This window comes from Salarias fasciatus, chromosome 1, assembly GCF_902148845.1.
Source record: "Salarias fasciatus chromosome 1, fSalaFa1.1, whole genome shotgun sequence".
Lineage (NCBI taxonomy): Eukaryota > Metazoa > Chordata > Actinopteri > Blenniiformes > Blenniidae > Salarias > Salarias fasciatus.
The window spans coordinates 160,307-186,549 of NC_043745.1; the positions used below are offsets into that span (position 1 = coordinate 160,307).

At 46.8% G+C, this 26,243-nt stretch overlaps 2 protein-coding genes across 2 annotated transcripts; one reads left to right on the plus strand and one right to left on the minus strand.

Moving 5' to 3' along the window:
* Positions 1-1,881: 1,881 nt before the first annotated feature.
* On the plus strand, positions 1,882-10,442 carry ubap1lb (ubiquitin associated protein 1-like b). The gene is made up of 6 exons (XM_030091048.1): positions 1,882-2,015; positions 3,436-3,638; positions 4,313-4,837; positions 6,127-6,333; positions 10,087-10,188; positions 10,285-10,442. The coding sequence occupies exons 2-6, from the start codon at positions 3,537-3,539 to the stop codon at positions 10,417-10,419; spliced, it is 1,071 nt and encodes a 356-aa protein (XP_029946908.1). The 5' UTR covers positions 1,882-2,015; positions 3,436-3,536; the 3' UTR covers positions 10,420-10,442.
* A 4,087-nt stretch (positions 10,443-14,529) lies between these two features.
* On the minus strand, positions 14,530-16,005 carry kbtbd13a (kelch repeat and BTB domain containing 13a). The gene has a single exon (XM_030093253.1). The coding sequence runs from the start codon at positions 16,003-16,005 to the stop codon at positions 14,530-14,532; it is 1,476 nt and encodes a 491-aa protein (XP_029949113.1).
* Between the last annotated feature and the right edge of the window lie 10,238 nt (positions 16,006-26,243).

A 26,243-nucleotide genomic window follows, 5' to 3' on the forward strand; every position in this document is an offset into this window, starting at 1 on the left:
CGGAGGAGGAGGCTGGAGGAGGTGATGGAGGAGAAGGAGGATGGAGGAGGAGGAGTGGAGCGGAGGAGGAGGCTGGAGGAGGAGGTGACGGAGGAGGAGGAGGCTGGAGGAGGTGATGGAGGAGTGGAGTGGAGGAGGAGGCTGGAGGAGGTGATGGAGGAGTGGAGTGGAGGAGGAGGCTGGAGGAGGTGATGGAGGAGTGGAGTGGAGGAGGAGGCTGGAGGAGGTGACGGAGGAGGAGGAGGCTGGAGGAGGTGATGGAGGAGTGGAGTGGAGGAGGAGGCTGGAGGAGGTGACGGAGGAGGAGGAGGCTGGAGGAGGAGGAGATGGAGGAGGAGGGTGACGGAGGAGGAGGTGGTGAAGAGGGAGAGAAGAGCAGTGGAGGAGGTGACGGAGAGCAAAGCGGTGGTGGAGGAGGTGGCGAAGACGACAGGAGCGGAGGAGGAAGTGAACAGGAGCAAAAGCGTGGAGAGAGGACTGGAGCAGAAGAAGAAGGTGGAGGAGGGGAAGGCAAAGATGGAGAGCAGACTGGTGGAGGTGGAGCAGAGGTGGAGCAGCCTCTCTCTCTCTCAGGAGGGTCCTGTGGGTGGAGCTGCTGGTCTGGACTCTCAGGAAGGTGGAGTTCTGACTGGAGGACAGGAGGAGGCGGAGCAAACTGTGACCAAAGGAGTGAGGGTGGATGTGGAGATGGAGGAGGAGGGGAGCAGCAGGATGGTGCTGCCAGATAAGAGGAAACAGAAAGAAGTGGGCGGAGCTAAAGGAAAGAGGGTCAAGTCAAATAAAAGGAAGCTGTTGAGTTCTCAGGAGACTGAGTCTGATCAGAGCTCAGCTGAAGAGGGTGGAGGAGGGAGCAGAGACTCTCTGGAGGAGGGTGGAGGAGGGAGCAGAGACTCTCTGGAGGAGGGTGGAGGAGGGAGCAGGGACTCTCTGGAGGAGGGTGGAGGAGGGAGCAGAGACTCTCTGGAGGAGGGTGGAGGAGGGAGCAGGGACTCTCTGGAGGAGGGTGGAGGAGGGAGCAGGTGGAGGAGGGAGCAGGGACTCTCTGGAGGAGGGTGGAGGAGGGAGCAGGGACTCTCTGGAGGAGGGTGGAGGATGGAGCAGGGACTCTCTGGAGGAGGGTGGAGGAGGGAGCAGGGACTCTCTGGAGGAGGGTGGAGGATGGAGCAGGGACTCTCTGGAGGAGGGTGGAGGAGGGAGGAGGGAGCAGGGACTCTCTGGAGGAGGGTGGAGATCATCACTGGGACGTTTTGGCCGAGGAGGTCCAGGAGGAGTTTATGGGACAACAGCAATGAAGAGATTCTTGGAAAAAAAACAAGAATAAAAAAGGTGTGAAGGTGGAGGAGGACTGCTCAGATCTGGAGGACTCGGTGTGTTTTGGTACAGTCAACATGAAGTATGACGGAGCGGGGAGCTGACGGACCGGGAGGAATACAGGCTGGAGAAGCTGCTGCAGAGAGTGAGAGAAGAGCTGAAAGAACAGAAAGAAAACAAGGAGTTCCCATGACTCTCTCTCATGTAGAGGATTCTGTCTGCTGGGACTGATGCAGGCTTCAAGCCATGGAGGGAGTCTGGGACCGGTCCTGGTCTGAGAACTGAGCAACTCCTGGTGGACATGAGGACGGTTCTGGAAATGGAAAGGATGTTTTGAAATGTGAATAAAGTGTGTATTAAAAATCAAAATCTCTCTCTCTCTCTCTCTCTCTCCCCCTCCCTCCCCCCCTCTCTCTCTCTCCCTCTCTCTTTCTCTCTCTCCCCCCTTCTCTCTCTCTCTCTCTCCCCCTTGCTCCCCCCCCCCTCTCTCTCTCTGTCCCCCTCCCTTCCCCCCCTCTCTCTCTCTCCCCCTCCCTCCCCCTTCTCTCTCTCTCCCCCCCCCCCCCTCTCTCTCTTTCCCCCTCCCCTCTCTCTCTCGCCCTGTTTGCAGTCAGGTGGCAGAGATTTTCTGGATTAGTTCTGCAGGTGGTTAATCTGCAGAGTTGACTTTGTCACAGTGTGACTGCTGCTCCAACAGCACCAAGGTGAGTTCCTGCTTCTTCCTCATGCTCATGCAAAGAAGCAGCTCAGCTGCACTTTTAGTTTGATTTAAGCCACATTTTCATGTTTATATATTTTCGTGTTTATTCAGTTTAGACAGTAAATTGCAGTCTAGTAGTTAAGGCTGAAAGTCCTCTGATAGATTTTTAAAAAGCTGATTGATATTGTTTCCTTTGTTAATCATTAATCAGCGAGCTGAGTTCCACAACCTTTAGGACCAGGTGAGTGTTGTGCAGTCGGTTCAAACCTTCCAAAAGATCACACAGACTGAAACCTTCAAACACATTTTTGCTATTTATCAAAAACAAGAGTGTATGTTGCAATGTTTAAATTTCAAAATCAGAACATAGATATTTATTAGCTGTTATTTTCGCTGTGTTAGCCTTTTAGCATTTGAACCATGATCTTGTTTGGAAACATGTTAACATGTGATTCATATTTGATTCTATTATTTTAGAGTCAAATCTGTCACAGTGTGAAATGAATGATCAGAGTAGCATTAAAAACCAGATGAACTTAGTCTCTCCAGACGGCTGAAGAGGCCTGACATGAAGAAAATGAACACTGCCTGTTCTAAGAAAACATAACACTCGTGTTTTAAAGTGACGAGGCATGTTCACCTGAAGTCACTTCATCATTTCGAGAAAACAGCACAAAGACTGCAGCACAGTGAGATTAGAGAGCGTCTGTCCTGGCCATCTGTGAGGAGGCTGATTAACGTCTCCACTGAAGTCCATCACCTGGACTGGATGTGTGTGAGGGCCATCTGCTCCTTTATGTGAGCCAGCATCATGTTTAATGAAAGCACAGTGCCTCACACAAGACCGTAGTTCTTGATTTGCCTTTGTGTTTCCATTGATGCACAAACTCTGCTGAAATAGAAGCCAGTGTAATATCTGGGAAACTAAAACCGATTCCGTGTTCGGCTCCATCACCTGATCTCTGAGCAACACAACACTTCTCATTTCACTGCACTAAAATACAAAGTTGAAGGGGTTTGGTTGTTTAGTATATAATTCAGAATGTCTTTATTTTCATTGTATATCAATGCAACGGAATTGAAGTACAGTCCTTTAGGTGCAAAATAAATGGGATAGAATATAACATTCAATGAACATTAAAGTCATCCCCCAGTGGAAACCATCATCACTCCAGATCCTTAATGACGTCCAGAGTTCATTCAACAGATGGCCTTAAAGAAGTTGTTCCTGAATCTGTTTTAGTTTCAGTGCTGGAGCGTCTGTCTGATGGCAGAGGTTTAAACGGGTGATTCAGCACAGTTCCCTCTTAATGACTCCTCCTTGGGCCAACTACAGCAACATCCATCCTCCCTGGGCAGCCTGGACTTTCTCCTCCAAACAGTAGAAGACTTTCACTGAAATGAGTTCATTTGTTCATTTTCAGCTGCTGAACAAACTGGGATCTAACAGGTTCTGGAGTGTAGGTGTAGGTGGAGTGTAGAATCAGAAAATCCACAAAGTTGTTGTGTCTGTGGACACCACAGAATGGACGGTGTCCCTCTGAGGACTCCAGCAGTTGTGCAGGCTGTCCAAGAAGACATGGCCGTGACTGTTCCGGACTACCTGACCACACTGCAGGACACACAGGTCTGTCTGTCTTTCTTCCTCTATGCTTCAGGATAATGGCTCATTCCGACTTTCTATGTCTGCGTGGTCCATGTTGGTCCATGTGATGTCAAAATGGTCGCCCACCTCTCTGGATTCCTCTGCAGTTGCTCCAGAGCAGCAACGGCAAATACAAACACTAACGTGGATGAGCTGCTGTGCGAGGAGACTGTAAAATATCGTCTCTGGTCCTGTTCTCGTTTAGTGGTCGCACACAGCATTGCCAGCATTTTCCTTTGTTTCCCACTTCAGCCGAATACAGCAGAGGAGCTCGACTTCTTGTTCATTTTGCATTTTTATTGGAAATGTGTGCATGAGGCTTGTTTGCTGACAGGGATTGGTGGACCACTGCCCATGCCTGGAATACAAACCGGCGTGAACTCAAAATGTAGCATGGATGGAACCACGTGCACATCAGTGGTCCTCGTACAGGCCAAGGCGCTACGCAGATATAGAAAGTATGGAACAGCTCTAACAATGAGGAATGAGCATGGCGTACTGACATGCAGAAATTTGATAATTTATGAAAATCATTTTATGGACGTCACTTTTTTTTTTACTTTAGAAAACCACTATCGATAATAAAGCAATGTTTCCTGTGCAGAATTACAGTGTAAACGGTGTGTGTGGCTGACCTGTGTGTGTTTCTGTGGCAGTATGAATTCAGTCTGGAGAACTGGGTGCTGACGGGGCTGCAGAGCGGCTTCACCAGCCAGCCCCGTCATCAGGCCGACCCTTCTTCCTCAGAGCTTCTGCCGTCATGTCCGCCGTACTGGATGATGCTAAGCAGCCCCCAGCAGAGTCACCTGGACAGCCGCCACAGCTCGGACTTTTGGGAGTTGAACCCTCGACAACGTTCCCACAGTCTCAGCCCCACAGTCCTGTGCGGCAAGCCGACCGTCTCAGCCAGTGGAGAGAAAGGAGAGGGCGGCTCCGGGGACGAGGGGCCCGCTGAATCCAGCCAGCCGGGGCTGAGGAAAGCACAGCGATCGTTTGTCCCCAGCCTACTCAACCCTCCGACTTGTCTGAGCAGCCTGCCGCACCAACGCAGGAAGAACCTGCGCCATCGCTCCTTCTCGGTGCGCCACATGCCCACGCAGCACGACGGCAGCGTAGAGCGGCCGTCCCACAGCGCCACAGCCTCCCCAGGCCACAGAGCCCTCAGCAGCAGCAGCAGCACGGTGAGCTGAAAGAACACTTCATCCAACTGGATCAACACAGTTTTGTGCAGAGTTCCAACCAAAGATGAAATCTGTCAGATAGGTATCATCTACATCATTTGGTAAAAAAAAAAAAGCTCTCTATATATGGACTGCAGGCTCTGTAAATCCTGAGAAGCAAATGCTTCATATACCAGACGGGCCAAAAGCCACCTCACTGAGTGGATCATGTACGTAACATGTAAAAATGACAAAACACTGACTTATTTTCATCAAGTAACTGCTGCTCGTCATGCTGTGAAACGGATATCCTCCTGTCAGTGATGTAGCATTAGCACGTAGCCAATGTGTGAACATACAGGCTGCTTATAAAGGTCCTAATGTTGGAATAAACATGTCATATGTACCTCGCTTCCACTGCACAGTACGACATGGAACGGCAGAGCATACCCTCAATGTGTTTCGTTTCTCCACTGCAGAGAGTACAGTTAAAACGGGATTGTGAACGGCCGCGTGATGCCGCAGGTGTGTGATATAAATAATTATGTGAACGCAGGTCTGAACCCTGGCTGCTACGGTTGGTTCTTTGCCTCCTCGGTTTCCTACATTTGGTGCAGCGCTGCTCAGGCATCCGTGCAAAGCTGTGAGCCTTAATTCTTTGAGACACAGCTTGGAAAACTTTTTCATTCTGGCCAGCCCTGTCCATTTCCTGCTGGATCTCCTCCCCATCACAGAGAGGAGTGTCTGCAGTTCTTTACAGGCAGCATGTGAAAATACAGCCGCTGAGCTATTTAAAATAGCGGGCTTGTCTAGGGACTGTCGTCACTGACCAATTCGCAGACATGAGTGTTGTAGCTCCTCCTCATGGATCCGATGCCAATCTGCCGGGTACCTCAACGGAGGGGTTATGAAAAATGGTAACGGTTGGGTATGGCTCTTTTGGTGATATCCACAACTTTAGTCTGTGTAAACACCAGAAAACCCAGAATGCAGTATATCGTACTGGCACACACTGTGCAGTGGGAAGGAGGGTCAATGTTCCTCCGTCACTAATCAGTAGACTACAAGACACACATACACCAAAAAATCACCATTACACTAAGCTTTTCTTAGAAATTCAACCTAAAAAAAAAATTCATCATTGAAATTATTTAGAAAAGCACTCGGAGAGCGCAGACCTCTGCCAAACAGCTCACAGTGAAAAGACGACGAGACTGAGCCACAATCACTGTCAGGCTGAGGCCGTGAAATTTAGGTTCTTCTCCAGAACTTACATTTCTGGTGTCAAAGAAAAGTCTGTTTTCTCTTAGAAGCTGATCCGACCAGGCAGTGGAGGCTCTCCAGCGGCCCTGGCCCCGTGGGACCTCAGCTCCTCTGGCTTGGATTCAGCAGAAGAACTCTTGTCGGCTCTGAGCCCAGAGGAGAGAGAGCTGCTGGAAGCCATCACTGCTCGGGGATACCCTCTCCATATGGCCATACTTGCCCTGCAGAGAACAGGACACCAGACGCCAGATAAGGTCAGTGTTGCTATTGGAGACATCAACCTTATTTATGGCAGATGGGATCATTTGCAAAGGACAAATTCACCAAATGTTTAAGTATGCAAATAAATGAAATTTTAAGTTTCTCACTGATATTAGCAATAAGGAACAAGCCATTTGGCTCTGTGTTATTAGGTCAAATATCCTTTTGAAAAGGATGCAGACAAAAAACGACAACAAACTAACTTAAGACTGAAACAGCAAACTAAGCCTCCTTAAGCCAGAGTAAAAATAGAAGCCCTTCATCCACTGCCTGCTTGGCGTTATGTCTTTCCCCATGTCACAGAGGAAACAGAGCTGGCTGGCTGTCCCTGTCTGTCTCTCTCTGTCTGTCTCTCTGTCTGTCTCTGGCTGTCTCTCTGGCTGTCTCTCTGGATGTCTCTGCCTGTCTTTCTGTCTGTCTCCAGCTGTTTGTCTGTCACTGAGCACCAGTACAGATTGAATATTACTACACTGCTATCAGGGACTCCTGGTTTCAGTCAAACTTAAAGGGATACTTCAACATTTTGGCAAATTGGCCCATTTAGCGCAATTCCTTAGTCATTAGAACAGCATACTTACTGTTTTTGTGAGGCGAGCTGTTGTTTATCCAGAGGTGAGTCGGGGAAGGTTTTTGGGACGGACACAATGGAAGTGGATGGTATTTTTGGTTCCCCTCGTCAAACTCATCAAATACACAATCCAACAACCCCAAAACACTTTGGTGGACACGTTATAATCCGCACATTCACTACGCTGTGGAACACCAACAAATAATATTGTAGCGTTACGACACTGAAGCAAATACTGGGAACTACTTTTTCTTTTGAAATCACTACGCCCAGATGCCATGTTCAGTAAGTAGTTCCGTCTTAGCAATCTTCGCATAAACAACTCAATCTGGTAATTTTGCATTAATATTTCACAGCGTAGTGAATGTGTGGATTATAACGTGTCCACCAAAGTGTTTTGGGGTTGTTGGATTGTGTATTTGATGAGTTTGACGAGGGGGAACAAAAATACCATCCACTTCCATTGTGTCCGTCCTGAAAACCTTCCCCGACTCACCTCTGAATAAACAGCTCGCGCTCACAGAAACAGTAAGTATGCTGTTCTAATGACTAAGGAATTGTGCTAAATGGGCCAATTTGCCTAAATGTTGAAGTATCGCTTTAAACTTTAAACAGTCAGTTTTGTGTAAATCTTTGTAAGAGTCTGTGATTCAGATCAAAACGTGTATAGTATGCATGTCTTGCTAAAATGTACATTTTTTGTGCCTAAGTGTGTAGCTAAACTTAACCTGCTGAAAATCTGAACACGTACTCACTTGATGCTACCCCGAAAAGCTTGTTGACTTAATATGGACTAACTATGGATCTTTGTCATTTCCTGTACTAAAAAGGTTGAATTCTTTCTTGAAGACTTTCAGCAGAACCAGACTCAGAGGAGACTTCCTGCAGAACCAGGCTCAGGGGAGACTTTAGAACCAGACTGTTCATTGCTGTGTCTCCTGGTGAATCGGGGCCAATAGAAACTCTTGTTAACTGTTTCAGACATCAAGTTATGGATTTCAGTGAATTTCCTGCAGCTCAACTGAGGTTTTAGTTATTGGTCCTGAAGGCCAGAGAGAGAAACTGAACTAGATTTTAAACAAGAACAATATGTAAAGAACACTCCATACACCAGTTTAAAGCCATGATAATACTCGGGGCGCCCACATTACAGCTCCTCATAGGACTGGGGTGGGGGGACACATTGGCTCCCTGTCTGCCTCAGGATGGATTTTAAGTATAGCTGGGCCGTTAACAGCGATAACGTGCTGCGTTATCGCGAGAGTCTTATCACGCGAGAAAAAATGTCGAGGTTAATCTAATCTGTCCTGTGCTCCAAGCCGAGAGTCACTAGCCTGGCACGCCAGACTGTCTCTCCACGCTCAGGGATACATGGGGAAACATGTCTTTATGTGTGTGGAACACATGAAGTCAGTCTGGCATGCCAGGCGAGAGAGTCACACCGCGCTCCAGCTGAGCGTCAAAAACACACACGCTTTTAGCAGTGAAACAAGGTCCAGTCCTCATTATTTGCCATATTGAACTCGGCCGAGTTATCAGAAAAATCCCGAGGAAAATGCTGGTATGAGGCACAAACTGAAATAAGGAGCACAAATATGAAGAAAGTGAAACTTAAATCGCTTGTTCTGTGGGTGCAGCGTTTCAGCCAGCTGGGCGTTTTTCAGGCGCTGAAAACACGCAAAATAAAGTACATTTCCCTTCAACACACAATCAGGCTTAATAAAGGGGTGTGTGTGTGTGTGTGTGTGTGTGTGTGTGTGTGTGTGTGTGTGTGTGTGTGTGTGTGTGTGTGTGTGTGTGTGTGTGTGTGTGTGTGTGTGTGTGTGTGTGTGTGTGTGTGTGTGTGTGTGTGTGTGTGTGTGTGTGTGTGGGGCGGGGGGGCAATCTTGGTAAAGATTTGGTATTTTAAGCCATTATAAATCATAATTGTAAAATTATTTATGTAACACACACATTTTGAATGGAATCAGCAGACTTCAAATCAGCCATTTTAATCACGATTAACTCCAGGATTAGGGTGCGATTAATCGCGATTAAAAATTTAATCGTTGCCCAGCTCTAATTTTAAGGTTATCTTATTAGTTTTTAAATGTCTTAAAGCTCGTGTCCGGAGTTTTGAAAGAGAGAGGTTTTTTCCGCCCACCCTCTGCTTTCATGAGCGACCAAGCCACGCCCCTTTAATTGTGCACGCGAATTATCTGTCGGGTGAAAATGAGAGCCTCTGAGTCCTACAGCATCCTCCATGTTCAGCTGTTTCCGGTGGATGTTCAGCAGACAGTGGATATATCTGCTGCAGAGCTAACTCTCCTCTGCTGGGCGAGCGGCCGTGCTCTCTGGCTGCTCCACACTTTGACTGACAGCACGAGAATGTGGAAGCTCGCATTCTATTGGCTGACGCTGACCGGCGCTTTTTCGGATAACATGGGGGTCTATGAGACGAAGGCGGAGCTCATAAATACATTTTTATATTGCTTTATGCTAATATTATATTGTAGTATCAACCAGAATGACACATTGAAGCTCTGTTGAAAAATGATACATACGTTGGAAATGAACGGAAACTCCGGACACCAGCTTTAACGTTCTCACACCTTTTTATTTAGCTGATCAGTTTTTACCATCTGGATCCTCGGGGCCCTGAGGTGCTCTGGCAGCGGCCTACTGTGCCAAAAGCTAAAGCCAGAACCCAGACCCCCGGCGAGGCGGCCTTTAGCCACGACGGCCCCCGCCTGTGGAACAGCCTGCCGGAGAACCTCGGGACCGCAGAGACTGTCCAGATTTAGAGGAAGGTGAAAAACACTCCTTTTAATCAGGCTTTTAACTGACCTCAACTTTATTATATTTATCTGACATAATCTTAGTTTCTGTAACTCCAGTGTTTCCCGGGGGGGGGGGGCTTTTCACACTGTGCATCTGATCCAGTTTCCTGCTGGGGCTGTTGTGCATGGGTCCTTTTGGCCTGGCTGGTTGGCAGTCTGCCCGCCAGGGTGTGGGGGTTCCCCTGTGTTTCGGGGGGGGGGGGTTGATTTGCCTTAGCCTTAGCCTAGAACTCCTCCCAGTCTGGACAATCACGGTGGTGTGTTCTCCACAGGCTTCAGGGCCATGCCATGTCTCACTACTGTAAGCTACAAAAGTGTGTGTGGTGTGTGTGGGCTGTGTGTGTCTTCTCTCTCCACAGGTCTTGAGCTACTTGGTGGCGTGTGACCACCTCTGTCAGCTGGGTTACAGCATGGCTCAGGTAGAAGAGGCTCTCGAAATGTTCCAAAACTGTGAAGCAAAGGTGGGTCAATGACTTTGACTTTACTTATGTCATATAACTCAAGTGAATGTGATTGAATTAAAAGCATCAGTGAGCTCTGTGTTTGTTCCTGTTGAGGCGGAGAAGTTTCTTCAGCTGCTGAGTCAGTTCAACGAGATGGGCTTCCAGCAGAACACCATCAAAGAAGTGCTGCTGGTCCACGAGAACCACAGAGAGCGTGCTCTGGAGGAGCTGATGACACGAGTGGCTTGATAGAACCACACACACATACACACACACACTCTCTCTCTCTCTTCACTGCCTTCGGTCAAAATAACAATAAATAAATGTTAAAATGAAAAAAGTTGTGTGAACTTGTGAACACTGACTTGACTAATTCACATGGGAGCAAAAATTGCAACAGGATAAAAGACGTGATTGTGTGGAGTTTAGTTAGGGACCGAGCCCGGAGGGCAAGGTCTCTATTGTTCTTCGTTCGTTTATTGTCGTCGTCGTTCTCTATTATTATACTAACGCCCAAATAACGCCAATTTGACCCCCTAAACATGCACGAAAACTCATCAAATTTGGCACGCACATCATGACCGGTGAAAAATTTTATAAAATCCAAAAACGAACACCATCTCTAGCACCACCTATATTCCAAAAAATGTCTAAAACAGTCGCTACGGCCCGCAGGAATGTCACAGAGAGATCAAACCAACACTCACGCGTTCGTATCGAGATCTACATTTCACGCGCTGACACCCCTGACCTAAATCCAACAGGAAGTCCGCTATTTCCCTTTCAAAGTAAAATTTTGCACAAAATCACTCCTCACGAAAAAATTATCTCCTCTGAGACCGTTTGTCGTACAGACATAAGAGTAACGCGACGTGATAGAGGACAAACTTCTCTACAAAAGTTGTGAACAACTTTGTCAAAAGTCTCACGGTGTGGATTTTATTAGCGTTCAAAGTTGGAAGTCTGAAATCCTGCCTTGCTCTGGTTCTCATCCGTTATAATGGGGGAAAAGGAAAAAAGTCGCGTTTTTTCAGCACCTCAAACAAGTGGCGACTGCGGCTAAACCGTGACTCCAATCAACAAACTGAGCACACGTGAAGCCTCACAAGGTCCTTCCGAACAAGATGTAACATAAGTGTTCAAAATTTCATGTTATATGTATGTTTTCACAGGTATGAAAAGGTGTGCGCTCTGCATTTTTTTTGCTCTCAGTTATAATGGAGCCGGATGGGGAAAAATCTTGCGCTTCTCACAAACTGAGGCCTCTACGGTCCAAACTAAAAGTCTGACTGCTCTGAAAGCCTCACCAACTGAAAGACAACTAATTTTCCTGTCAAACGTGATATTTTTTGTTCAGTTTTGCCAAACAGGAAAGGAACAAGGAGCAGTTGTTTCCCAAACAGAAGCTTTCATTTTCTCCTCTTTCCCGCTCTAACTGAAATGACCATATATGGACATACAGTGCAGTTACACAGCTGACAGCAGCTGTCAATCAAACTCTGACTCTCAGTGCCTTCATTCTGTGACTCTCAAAAGCAGATGGGAGAAGCTAACAGCTCCATGTTAGTGGATGGGACATGCTAACAACTCCATGTTAGTGGATGAGAGATGCCAACAACTCCATGTTCGGGGGTGACAGATGCTAACAGCTACATGTAAGTGGATGAGAGATGCTAGTGGTGCTATAAGACCCATGTTAACAGATGACTGATGCTAACAGCTACATGCTAGTTACAATCCGACGCGGAAACAAACTCAAATTTGACCCCCTAAACATGCACGAAAACTCACCAAATTTGGCAAGCACATCATGACCGGCGAAAAATTTTATAAAATGGAAAAATTTACCCCATCTGCTCTCTAGTGCCACCTACAAAAACGAAAATGGTCACCACGGCCCGCACGAATGTCGTAGACAGATCAAACCAACACTCACGCGTTCGTCTCATCGAGGTCTAATAGATTGCTGGAGTGTCAAAATAAGACCCTCAAACCCCTTCAAAATAAAACTAAAAATTTTGTGAAAAATGACATTTCAAACAAAACACATTGACAATTTGGGGTTAACCAATGTCAGTGACAGCCCTTCCAAAATAAAAGCCCAAAATTCTTTCAAAATAAGAGCCTTTTTACAACAGAAAATGACGTAAAATCATGAAAATGGATGATTAGCGAGTATCAGAACTCCTGGTGACCTGGACTTCAATCAGCAAGGCATGAGGACGTCTCTGTCGCAGGTCGGCAAGGAGGCTCGGTCCCGACCAATGCCGCTTGCAGCTTTAATTGATTAGTTAAATTTATTTTTTTAAAGAGGGAAAATGTTTGCTTAATGGTTGTAGATGCTTATGAATCGTCATTCACTAATTAATAGTTACAGATCACTAACTCTGGGTCATTAGTGCATTCAATTACAGGGTAAAAAAATTTAAATTGAAATACAAAAGTACTGTTACAACCATAAATTTGACACAAATAACACGATGAATCCTTCAGTTCATTTAAAATGTGTTTATTAAAAATATCTATTTCTACATTCTACAAAGAAAACACATCTCTAGTGTGCAAACAGATCAAAACCAAGCTGTGTGTGTGTGTGTGTGTGTGTGTGTGTGTGTGTGTGTGTGTGTGTGTGTGTGTGTGTGTGTGTGTGTGTGTGTGTGTGTGTGTGTGTGTGCGTGCGCGCAGTTATGCAGGTGATGCTCTACTATTTACTTTTTTAATTTAATATGAAAGTCCATGGTTATAATTATCAGTAAATATGCAAGAACATAACATCTTTGGCATTTATAACAAATCAAACCGTTTAAAAACCGGCTGAAAACTGAGCCAGCTATGGTTAATATAATATTCCATGCTCCATACGTGGCGACGTCAGCCCTCATTGGCTCAGAGCGTCTGTCAGCTACCCAGCCTTCTTATGTAAATCTATGGAGAATCCCACTCTTTTTCAAAACGATGGTTAGTAAGAAGAGAGAGGAAAGAGCGCTATGATCCAGCCATATACAAACTCTCCACAGCGGCCCCTGCTGTTCTCAGCAGGTGGGAGACCTGTGCGCACACGGTGTGGATGTGCACTCACAACTCATCAACACGTAAGACAACAAAACTCTGGGATGTCTGAGTTCAGGTACAAAGCCAAGTCACTGACACATCTATGTAATGTCCAGACACGGCTCCGCCTCTCCCACTGACTGCTGGAGCAGCTGACCGGTGTGGCCCAGCGGGATGTTGGCTGCAGGCACGGCAGACTTGCGCTGTGTATGAGTTCCGCTGGTCCTTATCTGTTGACTCGGACCGCAGACAAGGTTCCACTGCGTCCAGTGTAACCTTCGCCCGGTTCATGGCTCTTCAGGGGGTCCATATTCACGAAGGGGGGTCCACTAAGGGCGGGTCCATATTCACTAGGGGGGGGGGGGGGGCTTAATATTCACTAAGAGGGGTCCATATTCACTAAGGGGGGTCCAGAATCTAGTGGGTCCATGTTTAGTGGGGGTTCATTTACAGTACAGTCCCACACCGGCCACACTGCTTAATCTCTTTTAGATGCTCTTTTGTACAGAAACACGGGTTAAAATATCTGTAAATTAAATGTGGTCTGTTGGTGAAGTAGTTCTGAAAAAAACAATGGGATTTCAGTTCAGACCATGGCAGCATCTCAACAGGTACCTCCTGTCATTTCTCTGCTTTGTGTGCCAGCAGAGGCAGTGGTCAAACTGCATTTCCTCACTGTGAACAAGCTTCTGAATGGTTGTTACACTCAGCAGAAAAGTTATTTTTTCCTTTTTAAAGCCTGTTTGATAGTTTTCTCTTTGGACTTGGAATCATGGGTGAGAATGTGTTGGATACTGTGTTGAACAGTGTTTTAAACATTTGATCATGTCCATGTTTCCTCTTGTGTTTTCCCACAATGTCAATATATGACTGATGAGAATCACAGAATCTGATCATCCAGACAGCAGAACATTGAGATAGGTACTGCGTCTTTCTCCCAGAGGCCAACATGGCAGCAGAGGATGGTGCACCATTTCTGATGCATTGGAAATAGATTTCGAGTGAATAAAATTAAACAATAATAATAAAATTGATGGCAATACGTAACATCTATAGTACTTTTCAAATCATTTGAGGACCCTATATAAGACTACGATGAAAGCTGATAATTCCATCATGGAGCTGGATGGTAGAACTCAGTAGTGCACAGCCAACATTTACATTTATCCACTGATAAAATGAACCAATTAGATTTTTTTTTTTCATCTGGAATAAGGATAGAAACAGTTTAATACTTTCCAGCAGATTTGACTGACCTTCATTTAACAAGTATTTCAACTTTAAAGCATTAATGATCTTTTGCTTCTGTTATTCAGAGTTTCCAAGAGGTTTGGGATGAACTCTGGGGACTGGGACTGTTTCTTCCTGGGTCACATTGTCACTATCTTCTGAGAGTGAAGCAGTTACTTTGGGTAGTCTCATCAGAAATGTGTATATGGATCCAATCCGGCCAAAACCTTTCATCTCCCGCCTCAGTGTCCATTTGTGTTGATCCACAGTATACTCTGTGGTAACATGTCTGCTGAGGGTGAACACAGAGTCTCCCCTGACCACAGCAGTGGACAGAGAACCTTTGGTGTTTCCGTACTGTCCAGACACGGAGGTCCACTGACGTGAGCTCAGATTGTAGCAGTCCATCACACACATCAAGAAGTCATCACAAGCTCTGTTACGCATCACATACACATTGTCCTCATGGGCCACCATGTAAAGGCCATAACTGTGTTGGCGGACCAGTGTGGTGACCAAAACCCAGCAGTCAGCTTCAGGTATGTACTCGTACATGTCTGTTGCCCCTTTCCCTTTCCACAGACAGATGAAAATCCTGCTCATGGCGACAGCAGACATGACTGAGGCCGCAGGGCATGGCAGCGGTGACACAAAACTCCAGCTCTTGTCACACAGTGCATATCTTTCCACGGAGGACAGGGGCTTCATGTTATACTCTCCTCCCACAGCATACAGGCAGCCCTCATGGCCGATCAGAGTCAAGTTGTAGCAGAGCTGTCGGGTGCCAGACAGAGTGGACCATGAGTCAGATGCAGGGTTGTAGCAGAATCCAGCTTCCACCACCTTCTTGTTCACATCATGCACTCCTCCAATAATGTAGAGTTTATTGTCAAGCACAGCTACACCTGCCATGGTGGTGCTGACGCTGCTCGGTAGGTGTGTGAGGACCCTCCACTCTCTCTGGGCTTCATCCAGGTAGCAGACTGTCCTCTGGATATCCTGGAGCTCCTCAGTGGAGGGAGAGTGACTGCATACTGCCATGTAGCTACTCGGAAGAAGACAGTTGATGTACTCTAGCAGGGTTGCGGGTAAGCTTTGCATGTGCTCACTCAAGTCACTGTACATGTCTCTGATGAATAAAGCTGACCTGTGAGACAGATCCCAAACACCATAGGTTGCTGCAGTGTGATACATGAGAATGCAGTTTTCAGAGTTGATCATATTGATTAGGTGATTGGTGAGAGCTGGCACTTGAAGAAATGCTGTACATTCAATAGCTTCCACAATCTGGTCACTGTTAAGCATGGGTCGTTTCCCATCCAGTACCTGAAGCAGGACTAGAAAGCCTTGAACCCCGACACATCGCAGCTGGATCTCCTCCTGTCTGCACTCTTTCATTCCAGACTGCAACAAAGCTCTGAAGAACTCACATTTGTCCGCTGCAACACTTTTATTTAAAGTAAAAACTCTGTTATTGATACTGACCCTGAGCCTGTCTGCTGACTTACAGAGTTCAGACGACTTCCCCAGGTGTGGACAGCTGCCAGGGTCCATAGTCTTTGACTGCAAATCTCCAGTCGGGAAAAGTTTAATCCACTTCAACACCCAGAGAAATACAGTCAGCCGTGCATCAATGTTTCCGATCCAGAGCAAGGGAGGTCTGGCAGACTGCTTACTATCTTTCACTGCTCTTTAGAGCGCACTCCATGCATAAGCAGCAGGATGTGTGACACAGTTCAAGTGCATTATGATGGCATGCAGTCAGAGCAGGGAGGGGAGTCAGATGATGGGGAGGTAGCTGTAAATGTGATGATGATTCACCCTGTCTTTGGAGATCTGCTGCTCAAGGACACATCTTCAGCTGTCCCTCTGCTGTCAGCCACAAGCTGTCACAATAGCAGTTTCTCTGGGCCACGTGTAACACATGCCACTTTTTCAGTGACTGCTGAAACAATGAGAGCAGGCCAGGGAGCAGCTGTGTATTACTGAGTAACCACCCACCCGCCTGATACTGATACCATCAAATCATCAAGTGCTAGGTCTCAGTGTGTTCAAGATTAGAAACTAGCTAAAACAAAATTATTAAAAAATAGACAAGGTGATTTCTTAAGAAAAGCGAACCGAGCCATCCACTTCCATTCCCCTGCAGTCCCCACACAGCTTCCCCCAGCTCAAATGAATGCAACCTGAGCCAATACCAGCTGAGCGATGAGAACAATCTCCTCAGTGGGTCCTTGCTCAAGCTCAGGGATCACTGCACTGCTGGCTGCTGTAAGCTGTCAAATATATCCTCTTACACTGAGGTCCATAACTGGGCCAGACACTTCCCCCTTTATTGTGTCCACAGCCTCATTTTTCTACCTTGAATGTCCAGCTCTCTTTTCACTGCATTACTGCTGCTGGCGGCTAAGTTATGTTCAAGCAAAACCATCTTATTAAGTAATTAACTATCATCTTAACTGGACACTAACCTTTTCATTAAAAACCAAACAAACAAATTCAGCACAGCAATGATTCTGAGGTAATTAAAAAAAGGTTTTTCATAAGAACACAAACTTGATTACACCAACTTAAAGCTCGTGTCCGGAGTTTTGAAAGAAAGAGGTTTTTTTTAATCCAACGTCTGGTGGTTCCGCGGGGGGCGGTTGGGGCGGCTGTGGTTCAGTGGGGAGAGCAGTCGTCTTGCAATCATGAGGTTGTTAGTTCGATTCCTGTCTCCCCCTGTCTGCATGTCGAAGTGTCCTTGGGCAAGACACTGAACCCTAAATTGCCCCCAGTGGGTGGACTGAGCGCCTTGCATGGCAGCCGCCTCCACTGGTGTGTGAATGTGAGTGTGAATGGGTGAATGCTATTGTGAGAGTGAATGGTTGGTGGTGGTCGGAGGGGCCGATGGCGCAGATTGGCAGCCTCGCTTCCGTCAGTCTGCCCCAGGGCAGCTGTGGCTACAGTCGTAGCTTACCACCACCGAGTATGGTGTGAAAGGGTTGATGTGATATTGCAGTGTGAAGCGCTTTGGGCTCTGTCAAGCAGGGTAAAAAGCGCTATACAAGTGTAGTCCATTTCCGCCCACCCTCTGCTTTCATGAGCGACCAAGCCACGCCCCTTTAATAATGCACACGCATTATCTGTGGGGTGAAAATGAGAGCCTCCGAGTCCTACAGCATCCTCCATGTTGAGCTGTTTACGGTGGATGTTCAGCAGACAGTGGATATATCCGAGGTGAGCGCGGCGGCTGCTGATAGCTAACTCTCCTCTGCTGGGCGAGCGGCCGTGCTCTCTGGCTGCTCCACACTTTGATTGACAACACGAGAATGCGGAAGCTCGAAATCTATTGGCTGAAGCTGACCGGCACTTTTTCGGATAACATGGGGGTCTATGAGACAAAGGCAGGGCTCATAAATACATTTTTATATTGCTTTATGCTGATATTATATTGTAGTATCGAACCAGACTGACACATTGAAGCTCTGTTGAAAAATGATACATACGTTGGAAACGAACGGAAACTCCGGACACCAGCTTTAACTCACCGACATAAATCCTGTTAACTGTTGACTTCTTCTACTGAAGTGTATTTGGTAACACGAACAGTGGCCCAGTTTACATGGGTGTTTTTTTCAATCCGATTGAAAAAAATCAAATTAAACGCATTTATGTACATGGACAAAGAGATCCACATTCAATCCCGGTTCACCAGGGTCCTGGATGAAGAGGATCATACGGCGTCCTCCCAAATGGATGACACATCTGAGACATGAGCACAAAGTCTCTCACGGAACTTTCAGGTTCTGGGGCCTTACCTATGAAACTCTGCGGGAAAATCTGACAATAATCGTGCGTGGGAACGCAACGCAAACTTCTGTCCACAAAAAAAATTTTGGAGCCAAAAAAAAGTCCGCCGCACAGCTGGTTGCAATTTCCAAGTCATGGCAAGAAGGTCAGCAGCAACCACCACCACCAGGTCAGCAGCAGCTGCCATCACCAGTTCACCAGGTCAGCAACCACCATCACCAGGTCACCAGCAACCACCACCAGGTCAGCAGCAACCACCACCACCAGGTCACCAATCAATCAATCAATCAATCAATCAATGTATTTTTGTATAGCCCAGTATCACAACAACAGCTGCCTCAGAGGCTTCAAGATGTTACATTGGTTGGTAAAAATAAAAACAGTGAATAAGCATAATGTTAATATGTCAAATTCACAGTAACGAGACAAAACGAAGCAACCACCGCCTTAGACCCTCACATCCGGCAAGAAAAAACTCCAGAAACCCAGTTGGAAAAGAAGAAATCTTGGGGAGAACCACAGTATGGAGGGATCCCTCTCCCAGGGACGGACAGCTTTGGCAACAGCTAGCATGAGAAAATAAGAAGTAAAGCCTAGGACTATGTTGAGGACAGTCCGTTGGACGGTCCAGCACAAGAACCACGGATCCCAGAAGTAGAACCGAAGCCAGTCCACGGGCAGGACCGACAGGAGTGTCCTCCCGTGTTCGTAGGCCCTCGTAATAGTGGAGTCAGCAACTGAAACTGGAGAAGACTCCCCCTCGAAGGGGGGGACAGCAGGTGAAAAGCAATGAACGGACTAAAGGGAAGAACATTCAGACATTAGAGGATAGGGCTCAGTGCACCGTACTTCCCACAGCATTCTAGCTCCTAGGGCAGCTTTTAATAATGAAGGTTTAGAGTCCCCAGCTGACCTGATCATAGGCTGCATCGAAGAGAAACGTCTTGAGCCTTGAGCCTAACCTTGAGCCTAACCTTAAATGTGGAGACTGTGTCTGCCTCTTTGACACCACTTGGACTCATCCAAGATGGCGGCGCGCACAGACGCTGCGGCTCGTAGCTCCGTGTTTTTCCTTCTTTTAAGTGTTTTGTTTGTCCTTTCACGCGCAAATCTCGTCTACAGCCGCCAGGAACTTCTGGATATTGGATTTAATGCAAAACGAACAATATCAGCAGAATCGAGCCGTTTCTACAACATTCCAAACAACATCGGGAGACCGCCCGGCGCTCCGTGGATTGTTGTCGGGCCCGGCAGGCGGCGTAGGCGGAGAAGAGAGAGGAAGCAGAAGCGAGGCTGCCGGTCTGGCCTGCTAGCCCGACTGAGGAGAAGCCCACACAAGCCTCCCCTCCCGAGTATGTTTCTGACCAACGCACGGTCTTTGATCCACAAAATGGATGAACTAGAACTGCTCATGGAAGGAAATCGATACGTGAGAGACTGCTGTGTATCGATCATATCAGAAACCTGGCTTCACCCGCGGATCCCCGACGCCGCAGTGCAGCTAGCTGGCCGCTCAATGTACCGGTGGGACCGCAACAGTGATTCCGGTAAGAGGAGAGGTGGTGGCCTGTGCATTTACGTACACAACGACTGGTCTACAAACAACACTATTATGCACACACACTGCTCACCGGACATAGAGTTCATTTCTGTCAAAGCCCGTCCGTTTTTCCTGCCCAGGGAGCTAAAAGCTGTGCTAATCACGGCCGCTTATATACCACCGGATGCTAACACTAGCATAGCTCTCACGCTATTAGCGGACGTATTAAATACATTACAGCAGTCTTACCCCGACGGCGTACACATTGTTGCAGGAGACTTCAACCAGGCAAACCTGAAGTCTGTCCTGCCTAAATTCTACCAACATGTAAGCTGTGCTACTAGAGGGGAAAACACCCTAGATCACGTCTATACAAACATCAAACATGCATACAGAGCCATACAACTGCCACATTTAGGCCAGTCAGACCACCTGTCTCTGCTCCTCGCCCCTGCTTACACACCGCTAAGAAGAGGCACAGCTCCAGTGACCAAGACCATCACAACCTGGCCCGAAGATGCTCTTCTTCAACTCCAGCACTGTTTCCAGCACACTGAATGGAGTGTCTTTGAACACCAGGACCTGACCCTACACACAGAGGCTGTACTATCCTACATTAAGTTCTGTACGGGGAATGTAACAGTGGAAAAACACATCCGAGTGTTCCCAAATCAGAAGCCCTGGATGAACAGCCATGTCAAGACACTCCTCATGGACCGAAACACCGCCTTCAGATCTGGAAGCAAGGAACTGTACAGTGCTGCCAGAGCTGACCTGAAGAGAGGAATCAGGAAAGCGAAAGCAGAGCACAGACAGAGGATTGAAAGCCACCTCTCTGACAACAACTCTCGGTTGGTGTGGCAGGGAATTCAGCAGATCACAAACTTCAAGGGTCATACAAACTCAGGAGTGGTCCCGAGCACCGCACTAGCAGAGGAGTTGAACACCTTCTTTGCACGCTTTGAGACCCCCGCCCAAAAGGCTGCAGTCACACCCCCTCAGCCACATCCAACTTCCAGCTCCCAAGCACTGACTGTGCAGGCACATGAAGTGGAAAGGGTGCTGAAAAAGGTGAACCCCAGGAAAGCTTCTGGACCGGACGGTGTACCGGGGAAGGTGCTCAAGGCCTGCGCCACACAACTCTCGCAGGTCTTCACCAAAATCTTTAACCTCTCCCTGACACAGTCCACCATCCCAGCGTGCCTGAAGTCTGCCACCATTATCCCAGTGCCAAAGAAATCTGCCACCACCAGCCATAAGGACTACCGCCCAGTGGCACTTACACCCATCATCACTAAGTGCCTGGAACGGCTGGTTCTCAACCATATCATGTCCTGCCTTCCTGCCTCTCTCGACCCCTACCAGTTCGCTTACAGAGCAAACAGGTCAACAGAGGATGCCATAGCCATCACACTGCACACTGCGCTGAGCCACTTAGAACATCGGGAGAGCTACGTCAGGATGCTCTTCGTTGACTTCACCTCAGCCTTTAATACCATCATCCCCGACACCCTGGTCAGGAAATTGATCGATCTGGGACTCCCCCCACTCACCTGCACCTGGATCAAAGATTTCCTGACAAACCGACCCCAGACGGTTAAACTGGGGCCCCACCAGTCCTCCACCCGGTCACTGAGCACAGGCTCTCCACAAGGGTGTGTGCTGAGTCCACTGCTCTACACCCTCTACACCACGGACTGCAGACCCGCCCACTCCAGCAACACCATCATTAAGTTTGCGGATGATACAACGGTGGTGGGACTGATCACCAGGGGCGATGAGTCTGCCTACAGGGATGAAGTCCTGAAACTGGCTGAGTGGTGCTCGGCAAACAACCTGTCTCTGAACACCACAAAGTCCAAAGAAGTCATCGTGGACTTCAGGAAACGCAGGTCTGATCCACCTCCCCTTTTCATACACGGGGATCCAGTGGAGAGGGTCCACACCTTCACCTTCCTGGGCACTGTGATCACCGACAACCTCTCCTGGTCTGCAAACACCTCAGCTGTCTTTAAGAAGGCACAGCAGCGTCTGCACTTCCTGAGAGTTCTCAGGAAAAGTAACATCTGTGAGAAGCTGCTGGTGACCTTCTACCGCTCCACCATCGAGAGCATCCTGACCTACTGCATCACCGTGTGGTTCTCCCACTGCACCGAGGCAGACAGGCAGAGACTACAAAGAGTGGTGAGGACAGCTGAAAAGATCATCGGATGCCCTCTTCCCTCCATCAGAGACTTATTCACATCCCGCTGCCTCAGCAGAGCTGAGGCAATCAAAAGAGACAGTACCCACCCAGCACACCACCTGTTTGAACTGTTCCCCTCTGGCAGGCGCTACAGGTCCATCAAAACAAAGACAAACAGACTAAGAAACAGCTTCTTTCCACAAGCCATCACTGCACTGAATCTGAAGGGTCACTGACAGACACGCACTCATGGAAATGTGCAATAATCTGCAAATACTGCAAGTTCTTTTCTATATATGATTTTTTTTTTTTTTTCTATTTATGTTTTCCTTTTAAATTTGCACTATTGTTGGTTGTTCTTTTAAATTATATATACACGGATGCTGCTTGAAATTTCGTTGCACTTTGTGCAATGACAATAAACTGATTCTGATTCTGATTCTGAAGCTGATTCCATAAAAATGGTGCCTGATAGCTAAAGGCTCTTCCACCCAATGTCCATTTAGAGACTCTAGGAGTCACCAGTAACCCTGCATTTTGAGAGCGAAGTGCTCTGATTGGTTGATAAGGCGTTAAAGCATCTTGGAGATAGGTCGGAGCCATCCCATTTAGGATTTTGTAAGTGAGGAGAAGGATTTTAAATCTAACTCTAAACTCGACAGGAAGCCAGTGAAGAGATTTTAGAATGGCAGTAATGTGTTCGCCTCTTCTAGTTCCGGTTAATAATCTGGCGGCCGCATTTTGAACCAACTGAAAGTTTTTTAACGCACTTTTTGGGCAGGCTGCAAGAAGTGAATTGCAGTAGTCCAGTCTAGTAGAAACAAATGCATGGATGAGTTTTTCTGCATCGCTTCTAGGTAGAATGTTTCTTATTTTAGCTATGTTGCGCAAGTGGAAATATGCTGTTTTACAAGCCAGGCTGATGTGTGCTTTAAAGGAGATATCCTGGTCAAATAAGACCCCGAGGTTCCTGACAGTAGAGGAGGAGGATACACTGACGTTATCTAAGGTGATAATCTGTTCAGATAGACACTCTCGCAGTTTATGGGGGCCTAGTATAATGACCTCTGTTTTGCCAGGATTCAGACGGAGATAGTTCGTAGTCATCCAGGTTTTAATTTCTCTGATACAGTCACTGAGTCTGTCTATTTGATTAGTTTGATCAGGTTTCATAGATCAATACAATTGTGTGTCATCTGCATAACAATGAAAATTGATATCATGACTTCTAATTATGTTCCCTAAAGGAAGCATATACAACAGAAATAAAATTGGCCCGAGCACGGACACTTGAGGAACCCCATAACTGACCTGGGAGCACGGTGAGGACTGTTGGTTAACGTGAACAAATTGGTACCTATTAGATAAATAGGATTTGAACCAGCAGAGGGCTTTTCCTCTGATGCCGACCTCACATTCTAACCTCTGCAGGAGAATATTGTGGTCAATTGTATCAAAAGCTGCACTGAGGTCTAAGAGAACCAGGACTGAGACTAGACCTGCGTCAGCCGCCAATAGCAAGTCATTAGTGACTTTAACTAACGCAGTCTCAGTGCTGTGATAAGCTCTATATCTTGACTGAAATTTCTCAAATAAACTATTGTCCTGTAGGTGGCGGCAAATCTGTTTAACCACAACTTTTTCCAGGACTTTTGAAATAAAAGGCAGATTTGATATCGGTCTGTAGTTGGCTAGGATATCAGGATCAAGATTAGGTTTTTCCAGCAGTGGTTTGATTACTGCGAATTTAAATGACTGTGGCACATAGCCAATTTCTAGAGATGTATTTATTATAGTTATGATCGTATTTAAGATAACTGGAAGAAAATCTTTGAAAAGCTTAGTTGGAATTGGATCTAGGAGACAGGTTGAAGTTTTAGAAGACATTACAATCAAAGTAATCTCAGCCCCATCTACTGATAAGAAACTATCTAGTATTTCAGGTATTTCAGGTGGCGGCAGTGGCTGGATTCCCTGAGCTTGATCTGAGGAAAGCGCTTCACTGATTTTACCTCTGATGGTTATGATTTTATCATTAAAGAATTTAAGAAAGTCATGGCAGTTTAAAGATTCTGGGATTACTGGTTCCACTACAGTATGACTGGTTGTCAGTCTGGCTACAGTGTTGAACAGAAACCGAGGGTTATTTTTGTTTATTTCTATTAAACAAGAGTAATATAATGTCTTGGCTTTAAAAAGAGTTTGTTTATAGCTTAGCAAGCTACATTTCCAAGCCTTCAGAGATTGTTCCGCTTTAGATTTACGCCACAGTCTTTCTAATTGCCGAGTTTTTTGTTTGAGAACACGGGTTTCAGAATTAAACCATGGAGCAACGCGCCTGGGTCGATTGGTTTTCAGCTGCAACAGAGCCACTACGTCAAGGGCAGATTTTAGTGAGTGCATAACACTGTCAACGAACTGATCACTATTATCACCACTGGTCAATAAGCTCATTTCTGTGAGTTCACAAGATAATGCAGCAAATGCAGGCTGGACCAATTCTTTGTACCGAGCCACAGATTTTTCAGATAATGTCCGTATCAGCTGAATTTTATCTTTTTGAGCAGAGTAGTCTTCAATCAAAACCTGAAAAGTAATCAAAAAATGGTCTGAGAGTATGGGGTTCTGAGGGAGAACATTTAGGTCACTGACTTCTATCCCATATGTTAAGACCAGATCCAGGGTGTGCTTGTGACTATGAGTGGATTCATCAACATTTTGAGTGAAACCGATACTATCTAATACTGCAATGAACGCATTACTCAAACTGTCACCAGAATCATCCACATGGATGTTAAAGTCACCTATTATAATTATCTTGTTATGAGCCAATACTATATTGCTTAAAAACTCTGAGAACTCAGTTAAAAAGTCAGAGTAAGGACCAGGAGGTCGATACACAATAATTAATAGCACAGCTTTTTGATTCTTCCAATTTGGACAAGTAAGCGTTAGTATTAAGCTTTCAAAAGAGTTGAATTTAACATTAGTTTTGGGTTTAAGAAGAAGACTGGAGTGGGATATCACTGCCACACCTCCACCTCCACCTGTTGATCTAGCTGTTTGGAAATTAACATCGGTTGGAGGGGTACATTCATTGAGCCTCACATAATCATCTTGCTGAAGCCAAGTTTCTGTTAGAGCAAGGAGATCAATGTCACCGATAAGGTCATTAACTAACAGAGATTTAGTGGAGATTGCTCTAATGTTTAGTAGACCACATTTTATGTATTTCCTACTGGAAGAGTTATTCTGTCTCGTACAGGTGTTAAGCTTTTTACCCACTGACTTTTTTCTAATGCTTTGAGCACTATGGACAGACACAGTCTGTTTGCCTAGGTAAACCTCCATGCTTGACTTGTAAAAAGCCGGGAGCAGGATTAGTGACGGGATCAACAAGATCAACAGAGGAGCGTTCTACACGACCGCTCTGTGCCCGGGGCTCATAGCTGGATTGTCAATTTAGGATACGAAGCCGATCAGCCATATTGTGAGCTAAAAGGGCTGCACCATCCAAAGTTGGGTGGATGCCGTCCCTGTGGATGAGCCCAGGCTTTCCCCAGAAGGTGCACCAGTTGTTTAGAAAAATAACTCCGTTTTCCTCACTCCATCTAGACAACCAGCGATTGAATGATGAAAGTCGGCTATACATTTCATCATTGACCAAATTGGGCAGGGGACCAGAGAATATTACAGCATCAGACATCGACTTAGCCAATTCACACACCGAGGCTACTTGTAATTTGAGCACCTCTGATTGTCTCCGCCAGGCATCATTACCGCCTGTGTGAATCACAACTCGACGGAATTTCCTACCTTCCTGTTTTAAAAGCCTAAGGTTCCCCTCGATGTCCCCCACTCTGGCCCCCGGGTAACACCTAACCTTCACCGCTGGCAGCTTCACGTCTCTAACTATAGAGCTGCCAATCACCAGCGTGTCCAGTTCAGCCGGTGTGTCGTCGCTGAGGGGAGAGAACCTATTGCAGACGTGAAGCGGTTCTTGGAGTGCTACGTGGCGGTGCTTAGCACTAGCCTTCCTCCGGACTGTCACAAACCGGTCCTGGTCTTGCCCCGGCTGCTTGGGTCATGCTGCGGGGCTAGGCTTGCTAACACTCCTCTCACTGCAGGAGCGGGCTGCAAGCCCTGTCGCTACCTCGCTGTAGCTAGCGCTGCCCTGCCCCTCACATCTGCGCAGCCGCTCCTCTAACTCGGTTACCCTGGCCTCCAGCGCTGTCAATACACTGCACTTTACGCAAATACCCCTATCGTCAAGGG